Below are 18,924 nucleotides of genomic sequence, written 5' to 3'. Positions count from 1 at the left end.
ATAGAACCAGATCAGACAAGCCACGCTCTCATGAGTTCTGCACTCTGGTGCATGGTTGTGGCTGGAGAGGGATTCCTTCAGCTCGTTTGTAGGTACCGTTCGCCATGGTTGTGGTGAATGGCATACAATATTTAAAAGTTGTCTGCCCCCTGTGCGGCTGCGAGACGCGCTCTGTGGTGGGGGAGGGGGAGGGGCATTGAAGCAATAAAGGTGTGTGGCCGATTTTGCAAGATGCGCGGCCACGAGACGTGCTCTGTGGTGGGGGAGGGGGAGGGGCGAGCAAGACGGAGAGGCAGAGCGAGGCGCACACATGGGAGAGCGAGAGGAAAGCCAGATGGCGCCTCTGCTCATGCCTGTGCGCGTAACCGCATTCAGAATGCCACACAAAAAGCTGTGGTAGGACTTTTAAAAGCCCACTAACTAAATGTCTCGCCAGTGCAGCGCATGCGCTGGCTCAGGCGAGACCTAAAAAGGGAGCAGGACAAGAACAGATTCCAACCAATCCCCTATACATCTCACACACCTCAAGTCTACAGGGTCCACCGCTTCTCTGTACATCTCGCGCACCTGCGGCATCCATATTTCACACGCACCTGTTGTCCAGGAAGGAACAGTACAGAAAGTTGTAGGGACCACCGTTTCTCTGTACATCTCACGAACCTGCGGTGACTTTGTCACATGCACCTGAAGTCCAGGAAGGAACAATACAGAAAGCTGTAGGTTTCCCCATTACTCTGTACATCTTGCGCACCTGCAGTGTCTATATGATACGCAGCTGAGGCATCTATATGTCACACGCACCTAAAGTCCAGAAAGGAACAATACAGAAAGCTGTAGAGGCCACCGTTACTCTGTACATCTCGCGCACCTGCGGTGTCTATATGTCACGCACCTGAAGTCCAGGAAGGAACAATACAGAAAGCTGTAGGGGCCACAGCTTCTCTGTACATCTCACGCAGCTGAGGCGTCTATATGTCACACGCACCTGTAGTCCAGGAAGGAACAGTACAGAAAGCTGTAGGGGCCACCGCTTCTCTTTACAACTCATGCACCTGAGGCGTCTATATGTCACACATACCTGAAAATCAGGGAGGAACAGTACAGAAAGCTGTAGGGACCACCGCTTCTCTGTACATCTCACGCACCTGCGGTGTCTATGTCACACGCACCTGAAGTCCAGGAAGAAACACTACAGAAAGCTGTAGGGGCCACCGCTACTCTGTACATCTTGCGCACCTGCAGTGTCTATATGATATGCACCTGAGGCTTCTATAAGTCACACGCACCTGAAGTCCAGGAAGGCGCAGTACAGGAAGATGCTCGTGCTCTCATTCTCCTCGGCTCGTAGCAGCCTCTGGGTCTGAAAAATACAAAAGATGCTCTCGGTTAGAGAGGTGATGACAAGACCTATAGGATCAAGAATATATACTTTTACTTTGCATACGTTATATCGCATGCATTTACAACGCGAACAGTTACATCGCAAGTCATTTCAACGACTTGCTGTAGGGGGCACACTGGACTTAGGAATAGTATAATTTACTATTCCTACTCCAGTTTGAGCAACAGCAGGGAAGGTGTTAGATTCTAAATCCAACACCAGTGCACCCCCTACAGCAAGTCATTGAAACAACTTGCAATGTAATGGTTCGCGTTGTAACAACGCGTCGTTTTTACGACCGTGTTGTAAAGGTATGCGATGTAAAGCATGCGTTGTTATGGCTGTTTCCCCAGCAGGACCATTGGCAAGCCTCGAGAGTAGCAAGGGCCACATGCTGGCACACCTGGGCTCAAGGGCACCAACCCAATGTGTGAGAACACATTCTAGCGTGGAATTGGTACTGGCACACCCTGTCACAGGGGCACCATTACTGCAGAAAAGGGAAACTAGAGTCTGGTATGGAATATGTACTGGAAATCTTGATCACGGGGCACCATTTCTGCATAACTGACAAGACTTAAGTCTGGCATAATCCATGAACTGTCATGTTTCAGCACATGGGCCCCAATGCAAGACCTGTTTCTGGCATGGAATTTGTAATGGCACACCTTGACATGTGGATAGCAACTCAACCCAATGGACAAGAACTGATTATGGTATGGAATATAAAGAGGCATACCAGTTCACAAGGAGAATTGGCAAGCCTCGAGTCTGACTTGGCTTTAGTACTGGCACACCTGGTCATGGAGGGAACATTACTACAGAATTGTGGAAAGTCTTGACTCTGGTATGGAACAGGTGTTGGCACTAAGGGTGGGCGACAATTTCCGTTCCGCTCGCAGAAAATGCGAAAATTCGACATTTTCACGTTCTGCGCAGAACGCGAAAATATCGAAACTTCCGCAATCTGCGAGGGAACGAAATTGTCGCCCACCCTTACAGTTGAGTAGAGGTATTGCACAAAACGGTGGCATCTTCTTGGATAAATATGCAGGGCAGGATTCATTCTGGCACGATGCTCCTGTCACAAAAATAAAACCCCAACAGGAAGCACTTATAGTATTTGTCTGACCTTCAACTCGGGCACCTGTTTTATTTATATCTGCAAGTCTTACAGATATAAATAAAGCAGGTGCCCGAGTTGAAGGTCACTTTCAGTAACGCATTAATCAGCACACAGTGGAGGCTAGGCAGGTGTGCTTTCTCCCCATATCTACCGTCAACAATTTGATGTAATCCTTGATGGAGCTCTGTGCACCCATGAGTTTCTCCAGCGCAATCCCCATGTAGTTCCTGACACCAGGAGGTTCTGTCTCCTCATCTGCTGCTTTGATCGGTCTCTGGCCCTTTATAAACAAGACTGTAAAGTAAAAGTTTTCCCTTTGGACTATTCATCCATCAATGGTGGAGGCACTACTTAGGTGTCGTGTCAAAGAAAGGCTAAGGTCAGAAAGGGTTTCTACCACATCAAAGCTACTAGACATAAAGAAATGTAAAGCTACTTAACAGTGTGCACAGAGGAAGTCGATATAAATGAAAAACAATCTTTCCAAAGAAAGTGTCACAAGAGTGATCCGAGACACAGCAATGTAAATAGACAAAAAGAATTCATCAAGGAAATTAAGTGATTTAATCCATGTTTTATTAAAACAAATTTAAAATTAAAATTAAAGTGCACATTATAGACACATACAGAATAAATCTATACAATAAAAAATCCTAATTAAAAAAACCAAATGTCTTAATGTGTATATGAACACAATTTTCATTAAAAATCAGCTATATGTCTCACAATTACAAAACACACAAATTAATCGGAAGGACACAAAGTATGGTGAAGGCACCTCACTTGTGCTTCAATCTTGTTGGTTTGTGTACCCTTGGGACCAGTACCGCTAAGCTTACTAAATCCTAATTTTCGGTAATTGGTCCCAGGACAAATACAACTTAGGTAACAGGCGTCGACGCGTTTCGGTGGGACAAATCATAAAGCCACCTTCTTCAGGACAAGAAATTGGGGTCCTTCCTTCCGTGAATCAAGCTTCTAAAAATGCCTAACAGACAAAAGTGCATACAATCCATGATCAAATTAATGTCATAGTCAGTAATAAACAACATTGATTCATAAAGATTATAAATGAACATAATGAAGACTCCAAGTTGACAAGTTAAAACATTTTTCATTAAATCCAAAAAAAATCCTTTTTTTTAATTTAAAACTTGATTACAAATTCATTTATAATATTGCTCATTGCTGTAGCTGGATCAGACAAAGAAAGACATATTTCTAGTTAATCGGAAACAGAAAGAATAGAAAAGATTAGAAAAAGTTAGAAAAAGACGAGACATAGAGATTATTGTGTATGGAGGTGGCTATCAATGAGCCTAGTGTAGCCTCTGAATGTCAAGTCTGGTTAAGTATTATAAACGGGCAGCCAGCATAATCGAGGTTTAAACAGATGAATAGAACTGCGGTTTAGACAACTGAATAAAACTGCCCTGGATAATAATCTAGTCACACAACCTGAACAAACCAACATTTAATAAATGTACCTCATATTCAGAAGTTTTCGGGAGAGATCTGTAAGCCGTGAGGGTTCATACACCACACGTCGTCTCCAATTTATAATTCTACTTGTTCACAAAGGTGAAAGGGAATGGTGTAGATGTGTCTGTAGAGGATAGAAAAATGAGCCACATTGACCATCATCCAATTAATTGAATAATGTTAAAGTGTCCAATGGGCCGATGCATGAAATAAATACTCACTCAGATTAATTTATATTTTCTGCACACCGTAGACCGATTGTGATGTTCTATTCGCTTATAATAAAACTGAGGCAAAGACACTGTAGGCGTGACACCCTAGGATGGAAGAGCATCTAAATTAGGATGGATTCGGCTGAGATGCTGTTGAGTTAGTCTCACATATATTGGAAAGATAGCCTTGGCTTACCTCTCGACACCCCGTATTTAGCTACCCGGTGGTGTCTCCAGCGCAATCCCCATGTAGTTCCTGACACCAGGAGGTTCTGTCTCCTCATCTGCTGCTTTGATCGGTCTCTGGCCCTTTATAAACAAGAGACATGTGAACTGCATGGAAGCCCCGTCCGTTTGGCACCGGCCCACACACCAGCGGTGTGCAGCGTCTTCCCGCCCTTTCCCCCACTATGATGAACAGCTCACTCGAGGGACACAGGTGCCCGTCGGCGCTGTGGAAACGTTACAGAAACACATGGTCGCTGTAGACAACTCTTCTGGCCCTTTACGCAGCTGTAGTATAGGAAAAAGCACTATACATTTACCCAACGAGGTAGAAAGTACTCCAGTTGAGAAGAGGTATTGCACAAAACGGTGGCATCTTCTTGGATAAATATGCAGGGCAGGATTCTTTCTGGCACGATGCTCCTGTCACAAAAATTAAACCCCAACAGGAAGCACTTATAGTATTTGACCTTCAACTCGGGCACCTGCTTTATTTATATCTGAATGACCCCTGGGCATAGCGTGCCTCTAGGGTCATAACTTTTCAGCAGTCCAAAGCCTGCTAAGGATACATCTAATAAAATTTGCTGCACGATGACCCTTTTTTACATATTTTTCACACCAACTAGCACGCACTTCATTTACCCTCCATCAACAACCCACTCCCCACACACCCACATGCACCATCCGGCGGTCCTCAAAAGATCTCCGACAAAGAGACCCTTCGCGGGGCCCGTAGGGAATTGCAGCGCCGGCCCTACGAGGAGCAACCGCCCGATGATGAAGCATGACACCCTTCGGGGTGTGTGAGGGCAATAGAGGACAAAGAGTGGTCTTCCAGTTTCATGAGTGGGTTTCCAATCTAGGAAATTTTCACACTCTGCTTTCCTTTTTTTCTTTTTTAGGGCTTGGTGACTTTTTGCACCCGCCCATAGGAACTGTGTCCTCTTGGTTTAGACTTGGGAATTCAGGACCTACATCTCTATTTCAAAGCGGCGCATCTACGGTACCTAGTGGAATAGGGGCGCCCAGAGTCCGAGAAGCACTGGATTTTCCAAGTTAGAGATCCCATTTCTTCCTAAAGCACACAGGCCCCAAAACCTATATCTGTGCCTGATAACTCGGACGACCATGACTGCCTGGAACCAAACTAGCATCAAAATAGGTCTGACTACTTATCCATCCTTGTTGACCCCCTTATTTGATAACCCGGACTTCACTCCGGGAACTACAGCCAAAGGATTTGCAACCTGGAAAATGTCGGCCTGCCGTTCCAAAGGCCATTTCTTCGACCGGGAGGGCACACTCTCCTTTCCCAAATGCGTGAAGAATTTGACTCCCAGATTCCAAGAGATTTCACTATTTACAACTCAGACATTGGATCACACACCCCTCATATCGCTCCAACGCGCAACGCCATTTAACCCATTATGAGACCTAGCTCTTGGATATCCGAGCTGTATGCTATCCTAATCCAAACACATACACACACATTTCAAGCGGGCGGGCAAGATGGGAGGAGGAACTGCGGCGGACACTGAGAGCTAAGGACTGGGAAGGCATAGCATACAGGGCGCACCACACAGCACATCGTATGGCACTTACCGAGAACTTGACAAAAATCAAGACGCATTGGTATTATACACCGGTCAGGTTACATAAAATCAAACCCACGCAAAGCAAGAGCTGCTGGCGAGGATGCGGAGACAGAGGGTCGCTGATACACATATTGTGGGACTTCCCCCAGATTCAGCAATACTGGACACAGGTCATAGAGGACATAGACAGCCACCTAGACACTCAGCTCCCGCGATTCCCAGCCTATGTATTATTAGGTCTCCCAAATCCACTTACATACCCCTTAAAATCCACGCGATGCCGGCAAATAGGTATGGCGCTAGGGGCAGCCGCCTGAGCCATTCTTGCTCACTGGGGCACTGCGCTCACCCCCACACATACAAATTGGTTACACAGGATATGGCACATATTGGGAATGGAAAAGATCAGAATGTCATTGGCCGGGAAGGGGTCTGGATTTGCGGAGTTATGGGGCCCATTTGTGTCCCTATTGTCACAGGAGTTTTGTGAACTGACATGTACCAGACATCTCAGACTACTGCGCCTCCTAGAGGCTCTACGGCCTGAGCCACCTCCGGAGCAATGACAAACCCGCAACTACACAATGGTTTTTGTTTCGAAAGAGGGTGATTGGGGAGGGGTGGGGGGCGCTGGGGAGTCAGGGTTTGAAGGGGTTTCCTTTTTTCTTTTTTGTATTAATTTTAATACCAGCACGAAGTCATGTTTCGGATGGCCCCTTCCGGGGTAGTTTACCCTCGAAGGCTGACATCTACTGCTGTAACGGTTTGTTATATCTGACAACTCTAGTAAAAGGTATAAAACATAAAGTGTGACAAGGAGTACAGATAGTGTGAAATTCATGTCACATCTTAGTTCACTCAACAACAGAAACTAGGGCCGTCAGTATCTGAAACACTGTGGTCACTACAGATCCACCCAAAAAGCCCCTCATACCATCTTCAGCATTTACCTCTGCCCTCTTACCACAGCCGGGGAAGCTGCCTGCTACGGAAAGAGGCATGGGTCAAAATGTTTCATTAAACTGAAGCACTTCATGCTACTCACTGTAAAGAGCCTCCTCTCCTTGTCAGGGATTGTAGGCGCTATATAGATGAAATTTCCAAACAATACAAGTATATTGCTTTTGGTTGGCTTAGGCTCGTGCCCAGGTGATGGATCCTATCCTGGAAGAAGCCATTGCACTCAGACATCCTCAGAGCCACAACTCAGAGGCATTGTTCAACCATAACATTCAAGGCCCAAACTGCGTCATTGGTCTGTTGCTCCACCCTTGTATGCAGTCTCTTCCGATGCTCCAACCCTGTGCTCTGCACAGAAGCGAGACAACTGTTGGTGCAGCCGACCCTCAATGCCCATCTCGTCTATGTCAGCGTGCTTTAAGTGACCAACTAAAAGAATACATGTACCGCCTTAGGTTGTTTAAAGTGCACCAACCCAGCTCTGTTGAAGCATCCACTGGAGCACTTTGTGCATGCCTGCCTTCCTGTAAACATCACTTTAGATTGCCCATAAGTCCACACACCAACATACCAAGCCGGAAGCTCTCCCTGCAGCTGAGGACACCGGTGCTCATGGCAGGGGCAGGTGGCCTTTACTGAAAACCAAGAAGACCGGGACATTCCACAACACCTGAGGTAGGGCTGCAATGTTGCATCGACAGAGGGGCACGGGATGATATAAGTGACAGCGCTCATCAATATAGAAAATATAGACAACAAGGTACTAAGAGGGATTAAGAGCAACCTTTCTACTCTGTGTCAATGACACGACTTTCTGCTAGAGGATGCTAACTGAACCCTCACTGGAGCACATGGAAGCTTGCCTCCCTATGTGCTCAGTCGCCTCTGAGAATAGGGACATGTGCTAAATGTACTGAACTTTGCTGTGGCGGATGGTAAAAACAGGGACTATCCCACCAAATCTGGGATGCAAGTGCTTAATTTGAGCCAGTGGTTGGTGACAGGGCCCATCGGCACTTATTTTTGGGGACTGGCACTTAATTTTCCTCGTCAGACATTGACCAAGAGAGGGACAAATACACAAAAGGGGGAAAAGAGGGATGAGAAAGACAAAAAAAACATCACAAAGGGAGAAAGGAGGGACCTGCGAGAGTGAGAGTAAGGGACAGGAAGTGTCTGACAGTAGATCAAAGAGGCATGAGGTGGGATTCAAGGCTACACATTTGCAGTGCCGACGTTTATTTTTGCTGGCTGCGCGCTTCTGAGTAGAGCTTGGGCACCGGCACTGATTTTTGTTTACAAATTAAGCACTTGGGATGCCTGGATATCCTAGGCAAGGGAGAAGGTGCATAAAGGAAGCTTGCGGCTAACCTGTGTTCCTCGTGCTGCCCTGCAGATCACCATCACCCCAGAAAAGCTTGTGTCTCCTTGAGCCTTTGTGATTTATCGGTTTAAGCCCTGCTCTTACACACCTCTCACCTGGGACATGTCATGAGCTCAGCCAGGAAAAACACGTGACTAATGTTTAACTAAGGCTCCCACGAAGCTACAGTAGACATCCCTTGTGGTATGCTGTAGTAGGTGCCATGTGGCGTGCTGTATTGGGTTCTGGGATCGTTAGGTGTTGAATACTCCAGATGTGAATGTGATGGTGTGCACAGAGTGGGAGATGGAGCTGGGAGCTGGAGTGGCCCTCATCACTGATGGATGGGGTCTTATCTACTGGACTTGGCAAGCTGAATAAAAGGAGAAAATACATCAATCTATGTGAAGATTCCTACCTTTCACATTGGAGATGACTGGAGTTAATGACCCATGCCTCAGACCCCAACATCACGGAACTTTATTGAAACTGCCAACGTGAGAACGACTACACAAGCAGAGATTGGCAGCAATTTTATCCCTCCTTTACCTTTTTAGGTCGAGGACTACCGGTCTGCCGAAGGCAGAACCGGAAGTCGGAGATTTAATGTTTTCTAGAGTGGCTATTTAGCCCGCCTCTCTTTTAGCTTCTCCTCCATTGGCTGGCTTCCTAAACGGAGGCCAGCCGTTGGAGGAGAGAGCCGTCCCTCCAAATAGGCTCCGTCTTTTTCAGATTCGGGGCGTGTTCCTTGCTGTTCTTTCCACTTTTTAGCCACGCCCTTTTGAACAGCAGGAACACGCCCCCGAATCCGAAAAAGTTTCGAAGCTTCCATCCGCCATTTTTGAGCAATCACGCGAAGCTCCGAGTGCGTTGCGGCGGCGCCGGGCTCGGGAATCCTGTGCACAGCTCCCAGGTGCAGCCTGCTCCATGCCCGGCTGCCCTGTGCACATCACAGACCGACAGCCTCCTCCCGAGGATCCCGGTGGCTGCGCTCCACCCTCAGCCCGGCCGCTATCTTCCAGTGCCGTCCGCGCCGCGGCACACTAAGCACCTTAGTAAACATCAATTGGCTGCTAATGGCTTAGGGGGAAGACAAGGAAGGAGTGGACATTACTGAAAGGAACCAGGGGACGTGGGGTAGCAGCCTCCGTCAGTGCGATATGAACATTGGTCTGCATGAACAGAAACCACAGCAGCGAATGCTACGTAAAACTGTAGACTGGAAGCAATCGATATAGGGAGCGGAATGGAGTGTAAAAGTCGCTTCAAATGCTATGTTTATCGCTTGGGATGCGCGGGGGAAGGGCAGAGGTAGTTGTCTGTCATACTATGTATTTAGTGCTGGTTTCCGTGTCTTCTTTAAGTTTATAACACCGGCATTACCAAATGACGTAAAACAATAATTTTAGAGCTATTAAAAGCTTTTTGGGGACTAATCTGCAGTTCGTTTAATCCGCAGGCGCGTTCACAGGAAAATCGCAACTAAATGAAAGCGGTCCCAGGAGACTGAAACCCGGAGTTTGCTTTGCCAGAATTGAAATCCGCGACACCCAGTCTCTAGAGTGAATAAACGCGTCGCTGAGTTTCCTCACTCGCTAGATGCAAGGATGTGAGGGCGGGAGTTATCGCCCCTTCACTTAATAAATGGAAATGTGACACTTCCTTGCTCGGTGTGTGTGTGTGTGTGTTCTGTTCTGTTTCTAAGAGCTGCTGACTTTGGCATATAATTGACACGAGAAACGGGGATGAGGTGCCCAAGAGCACACAGTTTGGTCAGTATGATGGGGAAGTAGAGATTTGGGTCCAGGTCTCGTGTTTGTGTGGTTCGCCCTAGCCTGTGCCCTTCTCAGCGGTGTTCACCTGTCGAGTCTGCGATCTGATAAAGTGAGCTCTTATGAGCGCCAGGGACACCCCGCCATTACACACACTAGACACGGAAGGTCACAAGCGATCCGTACTTGCCATGTGTGTTTGAGTACCCGCATAACACACTTGCAAGCCCCAGAAACTTAGCAAAGGCCCACGCAGGATGTGCAACCAAAGTCAGTCGTGTGCTCTCGTTTCACAAATCACTGTTAACAGATCACTTTGACCAGCTGCTTTTAGTGAAGTAACGGAATACTACAAGTCCCAGAATGCACTGATTAATGACATGAAAGCCGATGTCTCAAGGCATGGTGTCAAGTTGGCAACTCTTCCAAACCTCAGAAAACAGCATACATGGCTCCCAAGAGCTGCTGCTGGCAGCGTTGAGAGGGGGAGGGCTTCCTTGCAGTCACACCTTCATGACAATGGGGAGGGGGTGGAAATGGGAAGGGGTGTTTAACAATGACCTGTCACAGGCAGGAGCCGCGGGATTAGCTTGAAGTCCCGTGAAGAGGCCTGGCTGCTGAGGCCCCGGGAGGCAGGATGACAGATGGGGGAGGTGTGTGCCCACAGGCCGAGGCATGCCCCCCCCCCCTTCCAGGGAAAGGTAATGCAAAAGGCTCTCTTCACCCCCAAGGCCCTCCCAAGGATGGGTCGTATAGCCAAGCGCCGCAGCTTTCTACTCGGCACCCCATTTATTTCACCACAACTTGAGCAAAGCGAGATAAAGTAGAAAATATATATATATATATATATTGTTTGCATGTATCCGGAGAAGCCTCCCCAGCCGAACGGGCTGATGGGCTCAGCGGACACTGGGACTGTGTGTGACCCCATTGTCACAGCAGGGCCGCTCGGGCTTTCATCCTCCTGAGGCTGATCAAATGAATACGTTTGAGGTGTAATAAACATCTGTTATACTGTGCCAAGAAACCCTCAGGCGCACGTTAGAAAAACACTCTATGTGAGACCCCACGTCAACCCCGGAAGAATGCACTCACGGGGAGGGGGTGCGCAGGCCCGTGTCCAGCGCCTCCAGTCCTTGCTTTCAAGCACCCTTCTCGCCGCATGCTGTGCCAAGCTAAAAACTAGAATTAAAGGCCTCTGTGCGAGGCTGCAGATAAGGTTTTGAAAGGGGAGGATTTAATTCCTTACTTTTGGAAACTGACAGTAAAATGTTTTCTTAAGGATTAAATACCTCAAACCTCATTCCAAAGGGGAGCTTTTTTAAATGAGTAACGTTGACAAATGTGTGTTTAATTGATCAACCATGACTCTCCATTTCATGTAATCCATACTTCTTAGCTGGCACTTCAAGTAAATGAAAGAATTCATTTTTCACGTATAAAAAAAATAACCTTGTGATCGGACACGCAATAATAGCGTGTTTTTATGTTTTTGCAGCTGCCCGCGGCTTACGCCTCCATCTTCTCTGCTTTGGTCACTACGGCAGTGCTGGTGGTGAATTGAGAAGAACTCTCTGTATCTCCTTTCACTCACATTTCTTTTCTTTTTGTGTTCATTTGTTAGACCTGGGCATTATTGGATGTACCCACAGTAGTGCTTTAAATTGGCGCACCTATTGAAATGCTGTCCATTTTAAACACAGACCATTACTGTTTCAAAAACACAGGGCCTGACGCCAGGGTTCTCAGTCACAAAACTGTCAGTGGGCATGAAGGTACCCATTATATATTGTAATTGTAAATATCCAGTTTTGGACAAACGGCAACCAAGCATTTAGTCTAATTCTAAGCGCTCACAATCGTTAAAGGCCCAAGATCACACAACCTGATCTCCCGTATACATGTCCACACACACACTGCATCTCTTGCCTGTTTGTGCTGCTGCCTTTTGGTTGGATGTGTTACCTGTTACCTGTTACCTGTTATTGTGTTACATTCAGATATATTTTTTGTACATAGTTTTATATAGCGCAAACTTGACCCGAATCGGGTTTCAGAGCGCTTTACATAGCACCAGTTGCATTACATGAGGACACATTCATTTTTGTCTCTGGGAGATTAAGTGATTTGCCCAGAATCACAGGATGTTCTGCGTCATTGCCAAGACTCGAACCCAGATTCGAGGTCGGACGCCCTAGCCAACGCTTTATAGGGCGCTACAAGCAGCACTAGTGCCATTTCTAAGCACTGTAAATGAAAGATGTCACTATTCTGTATTGCAATACATTTAAAGTTGAAAGGATGAGTCTGCCTTCCCAGATTCGAACTCTTGATCTTCAGAACACCGCATTTGTCAGCAGGGAGCGCTCAGCTCACCGAGCCTTCCTGCAGGCTTTTTTGCAAAGATGTTGTGTATTGTGGTGATGTTATGATGGTCCAGATTTGTCACGAGATATCGTGCTATTTGTGTATTTGAGTTAAAAAAAAAAATCTTTGACAGTTGGTGTGGCACTGGCACGCGGTGAAACCATTGAGAGCATATGAGTCCTTCAGTTTGTGAGCGTTCCATATATAGGAGGCGCGTGGCTTCTAGACTCCTACACAGCCGTACTGCAGACCGTGAGCATTGTATCGCAGTGTGTGATCTGCAATATTTGCCACACACACATGCAGTGGATCACACATGCGGTGGAAGCTCTTTTGATCCTATTGGAATATAGGATGCACAACCCAGGGTGTCAAGCGCAGGCCCGATCCACTGTATAGTTTCTGGATAATGTAATATGCAGGAGTTCAATATAGATTGTATATTATACGTTAGTGCTAGGTTTCCAGAGCCTGTGTTGACGGTGTTATATAGTCATTCTAGAAAAAAATTCGGGAATGTGCGTTTCATCTTCACGTGAAACACCGTTCTGGGTGCCAGTGGGCTGGGGCTGTACTCCAGGGGTGCCCTTTTACAGGTGACCATCAAGGGACGCTGACGAGCCCACCCTTTGGACTCAATTGGCTGTTGCGGAAATCCATTATAACGGTGGAATGTTCACATAAACAAATAGATGGATGCCACGCCGTGCCAACTGTGCCCACCCCAGCAGTGTGGATGACTCCACGTCCGTGGCATTCAGTTTGTGAAGTGTGTTTGTATAGCGGGCCGATCTTGCAGGCACCCAGCATTGGCACCGGATTCGCCAGGATAGGATTTCACGTACCAGTTTATCCTTTGGGGAAAAAAAGCTTTTAAACTATCACCCTGCAGACACAACATCGGCAGTCAGCACAGCTTCCCTCTGGTGTTTAATCATTCATTCATTCAAATGAGGGGAAGATGCCCAGGATACAATACGCCCCTAACCTGCGCATGCCCTGCTAAATCTGGAAGGCAGGAGTAAATCAAGTGCGCGCCCGTCTCACCCCCTCAGAGAGGAGTAAGTGCACGTCTGCCTAACCCCCACCCCCTTGAAGAGGAGTGCATGCCCGTCTCATCCCCCCTCAGAGAGAAGTAAGGGTAAGTGTACGCCCGTTTTACCCCCTCAGATAGGAGTAAGTACACTCCTGGTACATTTGATCCCCTCAGCAAAGAGTAACTGCACGTCTGCCTCACCCCCTCGAAGAGGAGTAAGTGCATGTTAGTCTCATTCCCCCAGACAGGAGTAAGTGCAGCCTGCTGCTGCGCTCCCGTCTCACCAGAACACTCAGATAAGCATGTCGGTGCTTGGGTGCGGCGTGGGATATGCTGGGCGAATGGGAGTGAGGTGGAGCTACAATAACAAAGGACGTCACAACGCAATCTGACAGGGAAAGGTTAGTGGGAGGGGGTGAGAACTGATTATTTGGAAGGGTGGCAAATTATACTGTTAGCACGCTGCTTTTTGTTTCCCACAGCTATTCTCTTTGTATTGGTTTTATTTTTCAATGCACTGAAAAAGAGGCAGCACAACTGATGGGAGAGGTTTGTGTATTTCCAAAACCCCGTGTTATCTATCGTTCTGTTTTACATATGACCACAGTTGCCTTATTTCACTAGAACACTTTTATTAAATAGCGATATGACCGCACTGTACAGTATGAAAAGGTACACGTAATACATTTCAAAAGTATGCGTACTGGGGTTGCAGCAATGGCTACAAAGCACAGCATCCAGGTGTACGCATATTATGCACGGGCAGCCAGTACACCCTGTCTGCTGAGCCTCATCGCTCCAGATGTACTCATGAACTGATATTAAAATCTGTGGGCTTCATACTACACTCAAGTCATTCTGAAAGATAAGATGAGCAATTAGTAGCTGGCATATATTCATAGTGAATAATAGGTTAGTTGTAAAATGTAATATCCAACGTGAAATAGGATTGAGTCCAATCACAAGAAAGGCCAGTCACAACATCACTCTATGCTTATATATCACTACCTCACAACATCCCTCTCCCTCACTACCTCACTCTTTCACTACCTCACTCTCTCTATCTCACTACCTCACTCTCTATCTACCTCACTCTCTATCTCACTACCTCACTCTCTATCTACCTCACTCTCCCTCACTACCTCACTCTTTCACTACCTCACTCTCTCTATCTCACTACCTCACTCTCTATCTACCTCACTCTCCATCACTACCTCACTCTTTCACTACCTCACTCTCTCTATCTCACTACCTCACTCTCTATCTACCTCACTCTCTATCTCACTACCTCACTCTCTAGCAACCTCACTCTCTCTTACTACCTCACTCTCTATTTCAATACCTCTCTCTCTCTCTCTCTCTATCTCACTACCTCACTCTCTCTCTCTGCTAATGCAATAGGTATCACATATGCAAAAAAAAAGCTAATGCCAATAGAAATGACAATGCCATTTATTTAGGGATACAATAATGATAAAAAAATTATGAGCAATACCAATAGCTCTACCTATAATATTGCCGAGACCATTGCTTTGTAAATGCTTGTTTTATATACAACAGCACAACGGTGCGGATGAGTGCAGTGCACTTAAATAATATTTTGCGTAGAGTGGACAAGCACTTTTGGAGGTGCATCGATGGCTCAAGCGCACACCTCATCGCGTGAGACCGAACGACTTTTGCATCTTGAGCGCACCGAGCACTCCGGCAAGTGCATTGGTGGCTTGTGTGTAAGGCTCAGATGTGAATCTGGGACCCATCCTGCATCACAGCGCATGCCTCACCTCGTGGATCAGCATGTGTGCTCTGTGGACCGGAGTCGTTCATTTCATGGTTAAAAAAGGCTTTATTAAGTAACATCAGGAGATACATAATACCAGCAAATACAAACACGAGATAAAAGAAATGGAGTACAGAGCAAAGCTAGTAATAAAAGCAACAAAAAAAGAAAGCCATTTATATTTTATGGAGGTAATAAGGGGAAGGGAAGTAGAGGAGGGGGGAAAAAAGAGGGAAAGGACAATATTCTTACCACTAGACTAGAAAGTACAAAATGTCAGTATGTGACTAGAGAAAAGAAAGAACGTAGAATTGGGAAAATCACAGGGGTTTAAAATTTTCAGAATGGAAATATAAATGAGATTTTTTTGCTAGTACATTTTTATCTAAATATGATGTAAGTGGCATCCAAAATAGATCTCTGTTAACGATTGGTTCACAAGAGGAGGCACAAGCAATATCAAGTCGATGATAATGACAAATTATTCCACCAATGTTGAACAGATAATTTTTTCAAATTTTTCCAAATGAGAGAAATTTGTTGGAAAGCTAAGGCTAACATAAGGTCAAAAAGACCGGGTACAGGAGAAGATAAATTCAAAGAGTCAAGTAAACTCCCGAAGAAAAGAATGAGATTTGAAAAAGGAGTATGGATGTGAAAAATATGATATATGAGACCAAATTTTTCTCCAAAAACAAAGAACAGGAAGAGTAGATGCATGAGGGCAGCATTGGGGGAGGCACAAGTCCAACAATTCATGTCCGGAGAGTGTGAGAAGGTAGTGATAGAAATAGGGCTGAAATATAGCCTGTGATAGAGGAAAAACATAGATTGAGTGACAGAGGCAGATCGAGAAATTTTTAGAGAACGGGACCAGAATTTTTCCCAGAATTTGATACTCCATTCACATCCCAGATCCTATTCCCAAGCGAGTTCAACTTTACTCTTAGCAAGATCCGGTTTAGGAGATAAGATGTGTTTATAAATGAGGGAAGCCTTAGGATGGGGAGAGGAGTTGGCCTAACGGCTAGGGCGCTCAACCCCGGACCTGGGGAACTGGGTTCGAGTCTCAGTTATGACGCTGAATAGCCTGTGATTCTGGGCAAATCACTTAATCTCCCCGTGCCTAGCAAAGAATGAATGTGTGTCCTAATGTAACGTAACTGGTGCTATGTAAAGTGCTCTGATACCTGATTGGATTCGGGTCAAGTTTGCGTTATATAAAACTCTGCAAAAAAAAAAAGGGGTAATCAGAATCTTAAGAAGCAAATTTTGTTCAACGGAAGGAGAAATTGAGGGAGAAGAATAGAAAGTGTCAAGAATTATTGCCATTAAAATAGAACATTTCTGCAGGAAAGAACGAGGACAATCAAATTTGGACTGAAAGAGAGGAATAGAACAGGGAGTCAAACCATCAAATAGGTCCTTGACCAAGTTATTCCCTTTCATCTCCAGGAAATCCAAAAAATGGTTCTGTTATTAATAGTAATAAGAGAACTATGCCATATTGGAGAACATAAAAAAGATTCTCTGGAGATAATCTTTGAATGAGTCAAAGGTTTCAATAAAGAGCAAGTGTGTCTAAATAAGGGGAGGGAAGATTGAGGGGATTTAGCTGAAAAGGGCAGGACTTCCTTCATAGAAAAAAGGCAAAAGCAAAGAACGTTTAATATTAAACCATAAAGGTGTAAAAGGGGAGGAATCAGAAAGAAGCCATTTAGAGATTTGACGTAGACAAAAGGATTTGTGATAAGTACGAAAATCAGGAAAATTAACACCCCCATTGGATTTTGTCTTACGAAGAAGAGATAAAGATATTCTAGCTTTTTGTATTTTTCCAAAGAAAGGTGGAAAAACGAGAATCAGTCTTCTTAAAATAAGAAGATGGAATAGAAATAGGAAGCATAGATAGAGTATAAAGTAAAATGGGAGTGATCATCAGTTTAATTGAGTCTAACTGGCCCCACCATGAGAGAAAGAGGGGATTCCAGGATGAAAATAATTTATCAATACGAGATATTTCCAATTAACTGAAGAATAAATGGAATTAGAGAACCATATTCCTAAGCATTTAATTTTAGACCTGTTCCAAGAGAAAACAGTGGAACAAAAGGAGTGTTGAGAACATAGTTGTGTGAGAGGGAAAGTTACTGTTTTATCCGCATTAAGCTTGTAACCAGAGACTAGGGCAAATCAAGAGAATTTGTGCATCAAGGGAGGAATGGATACATCAGGGTTGAATATAAAAAGTAAAATGTCATCTGCATATGCAGAAACTTTTAAATGGTGATCACCATAAGAAAAACTGGAGATAGAGTCATTATTACGGATTGAAGATAAAAACGGCTGAAGGGTTGGTATAAATAAGAGAGGGGAAAGAGGACAACCTTCACACACACCACGTTGTAGAGGAAAGTAGGAAGAAACAAAACCATTAACTAATACTGAGGCTCTAGGTGCAGAAAATAATAAGGAAATCAAAGTAATTATCTTGGGGCCAAAGCCATACCATTTCTGAGATTCAAATAAAAAGGACCAATCTACCCTATCAAAGGCTTTTTCAGCATCAACGGAAATTGCTGCTAGGGAGTTGGATAGAGAAGGAATCTTATTTAAGACATTTAGAAAGAGACAAGAGTGAGCCAAAGTCAATCTACCCTTGACAAATCCACATTGCTCCTTACCAACTAAATAAGGCATGAGAGGTTCTAAACGTAAAGCAAGTAGCTTAGCAAATATTTTGTAGTCTACATTGACCAAGGAGATCAGCCGATAATTTTTACAGAACAAGGGGTCACGGTCCTCTTTATGTATCAAACAAATCGTAGCTTCTTGGAAAGTATGAGTCGTTCATTTCAATGCTGTAAGCGCAGCAGCGTGGCAAGACAGAAGCTGTTCCTCGATGTCTGGGTGCACGTCAGCACACCTCATTGGTGGGCATCTTTGCTTTGGTCTCAGTACATTGCCAGCAATAAAAAGGAAACAATTAAGACTCCGGCTCTTCAGGGAAGCGATTTAATGTCCCAGTGAGACCGGCACTTTTTACTGAAGATTACTTCTTCGAAGTGGTACGCAGCGGCATTTAAATAAGGATTGATCTGTGGAATTGGTACAGTTAGTGTATTTAAAAAAATATATTTTTATTTAGTGACACCTCGATTACCTTGGTGATTGAGATTAAGTGGATAGTGTACATTTTCCACACGTTGGGACACAAGACTTGAAAACTCAAGTTTCTAGATGGATACTGGTGACTGGGACTAAGAGTGTTTGTGAGAGAACACGTGTGTGTGACAGTACAAGTGGGTGCACGTGTGCGTGGATAATATAGAAGTGTGTTGTTTAGTTTGCTCTACACTACTGTTGTTAATATTCAGAATTTAACAGCACCTCCTTTCTTTCTTTCATCTCCAGGAGAACCTGAAGTACCATGGCGGTGATGGAAGAAAGTCTTTATACATTATGCCAGGGTGTGGCTCCTATCTGGGTGTTGAGAGAAAAATATCTTTACTTATGCATTGCCTAGGTCCAGCGGGGCAGGAGGTGTTTGAGCATTTGTCTGAATTGTCCTTAGATGATGCTAATGGGCTAAATGAGTATAAGGTTTACCTTAAAAACATTG

General features: G+C 45.2%; 1 protein-coding gene across 2 annotated transcripts in view; it reads right to left on the bottom strand.

Moving 5' to 3' along the window:
- The window catches only part of ADGRD1 (adhesion G protein-coupled receptor D1), a 1,181,274-nt gene that overhangs the window by 452,031 nt on the left and 710,319 nt on the right, over positions 1-18,924 (bottom strand). For both annotated transcript variants that reach the window (XM_085636451.1, XM_085636453.1), the window contains one exon: positions 1,287-1,360. In XM_085636451.1, coding sequence (XP_085492577.1) covers positions 1,287-1,360 — 74 coding nt within the window. The remainder of the gene's footprint in view (positions 1-1,286; positions 1,361-18,924) is intronic.

This window comes from Triturus cristatus, chromosome 11, assembly GCF_964204655.1.
Source record: "Triturus cristatus chromosome 11, aTriCri1.1, whole genome shotgun sequence".
Taxonomy (NCBI): domain Eukaryota; kingdom Metazoa; phylum Chordata; class Amphibia; order Caudata; family Salamandridae; genus Triturus; species Triturus cristatus.
Note: the sequence above shows the minus strand (reverse complement) of the source record. Positions and strands in the feature narration are given on the sequence as shown.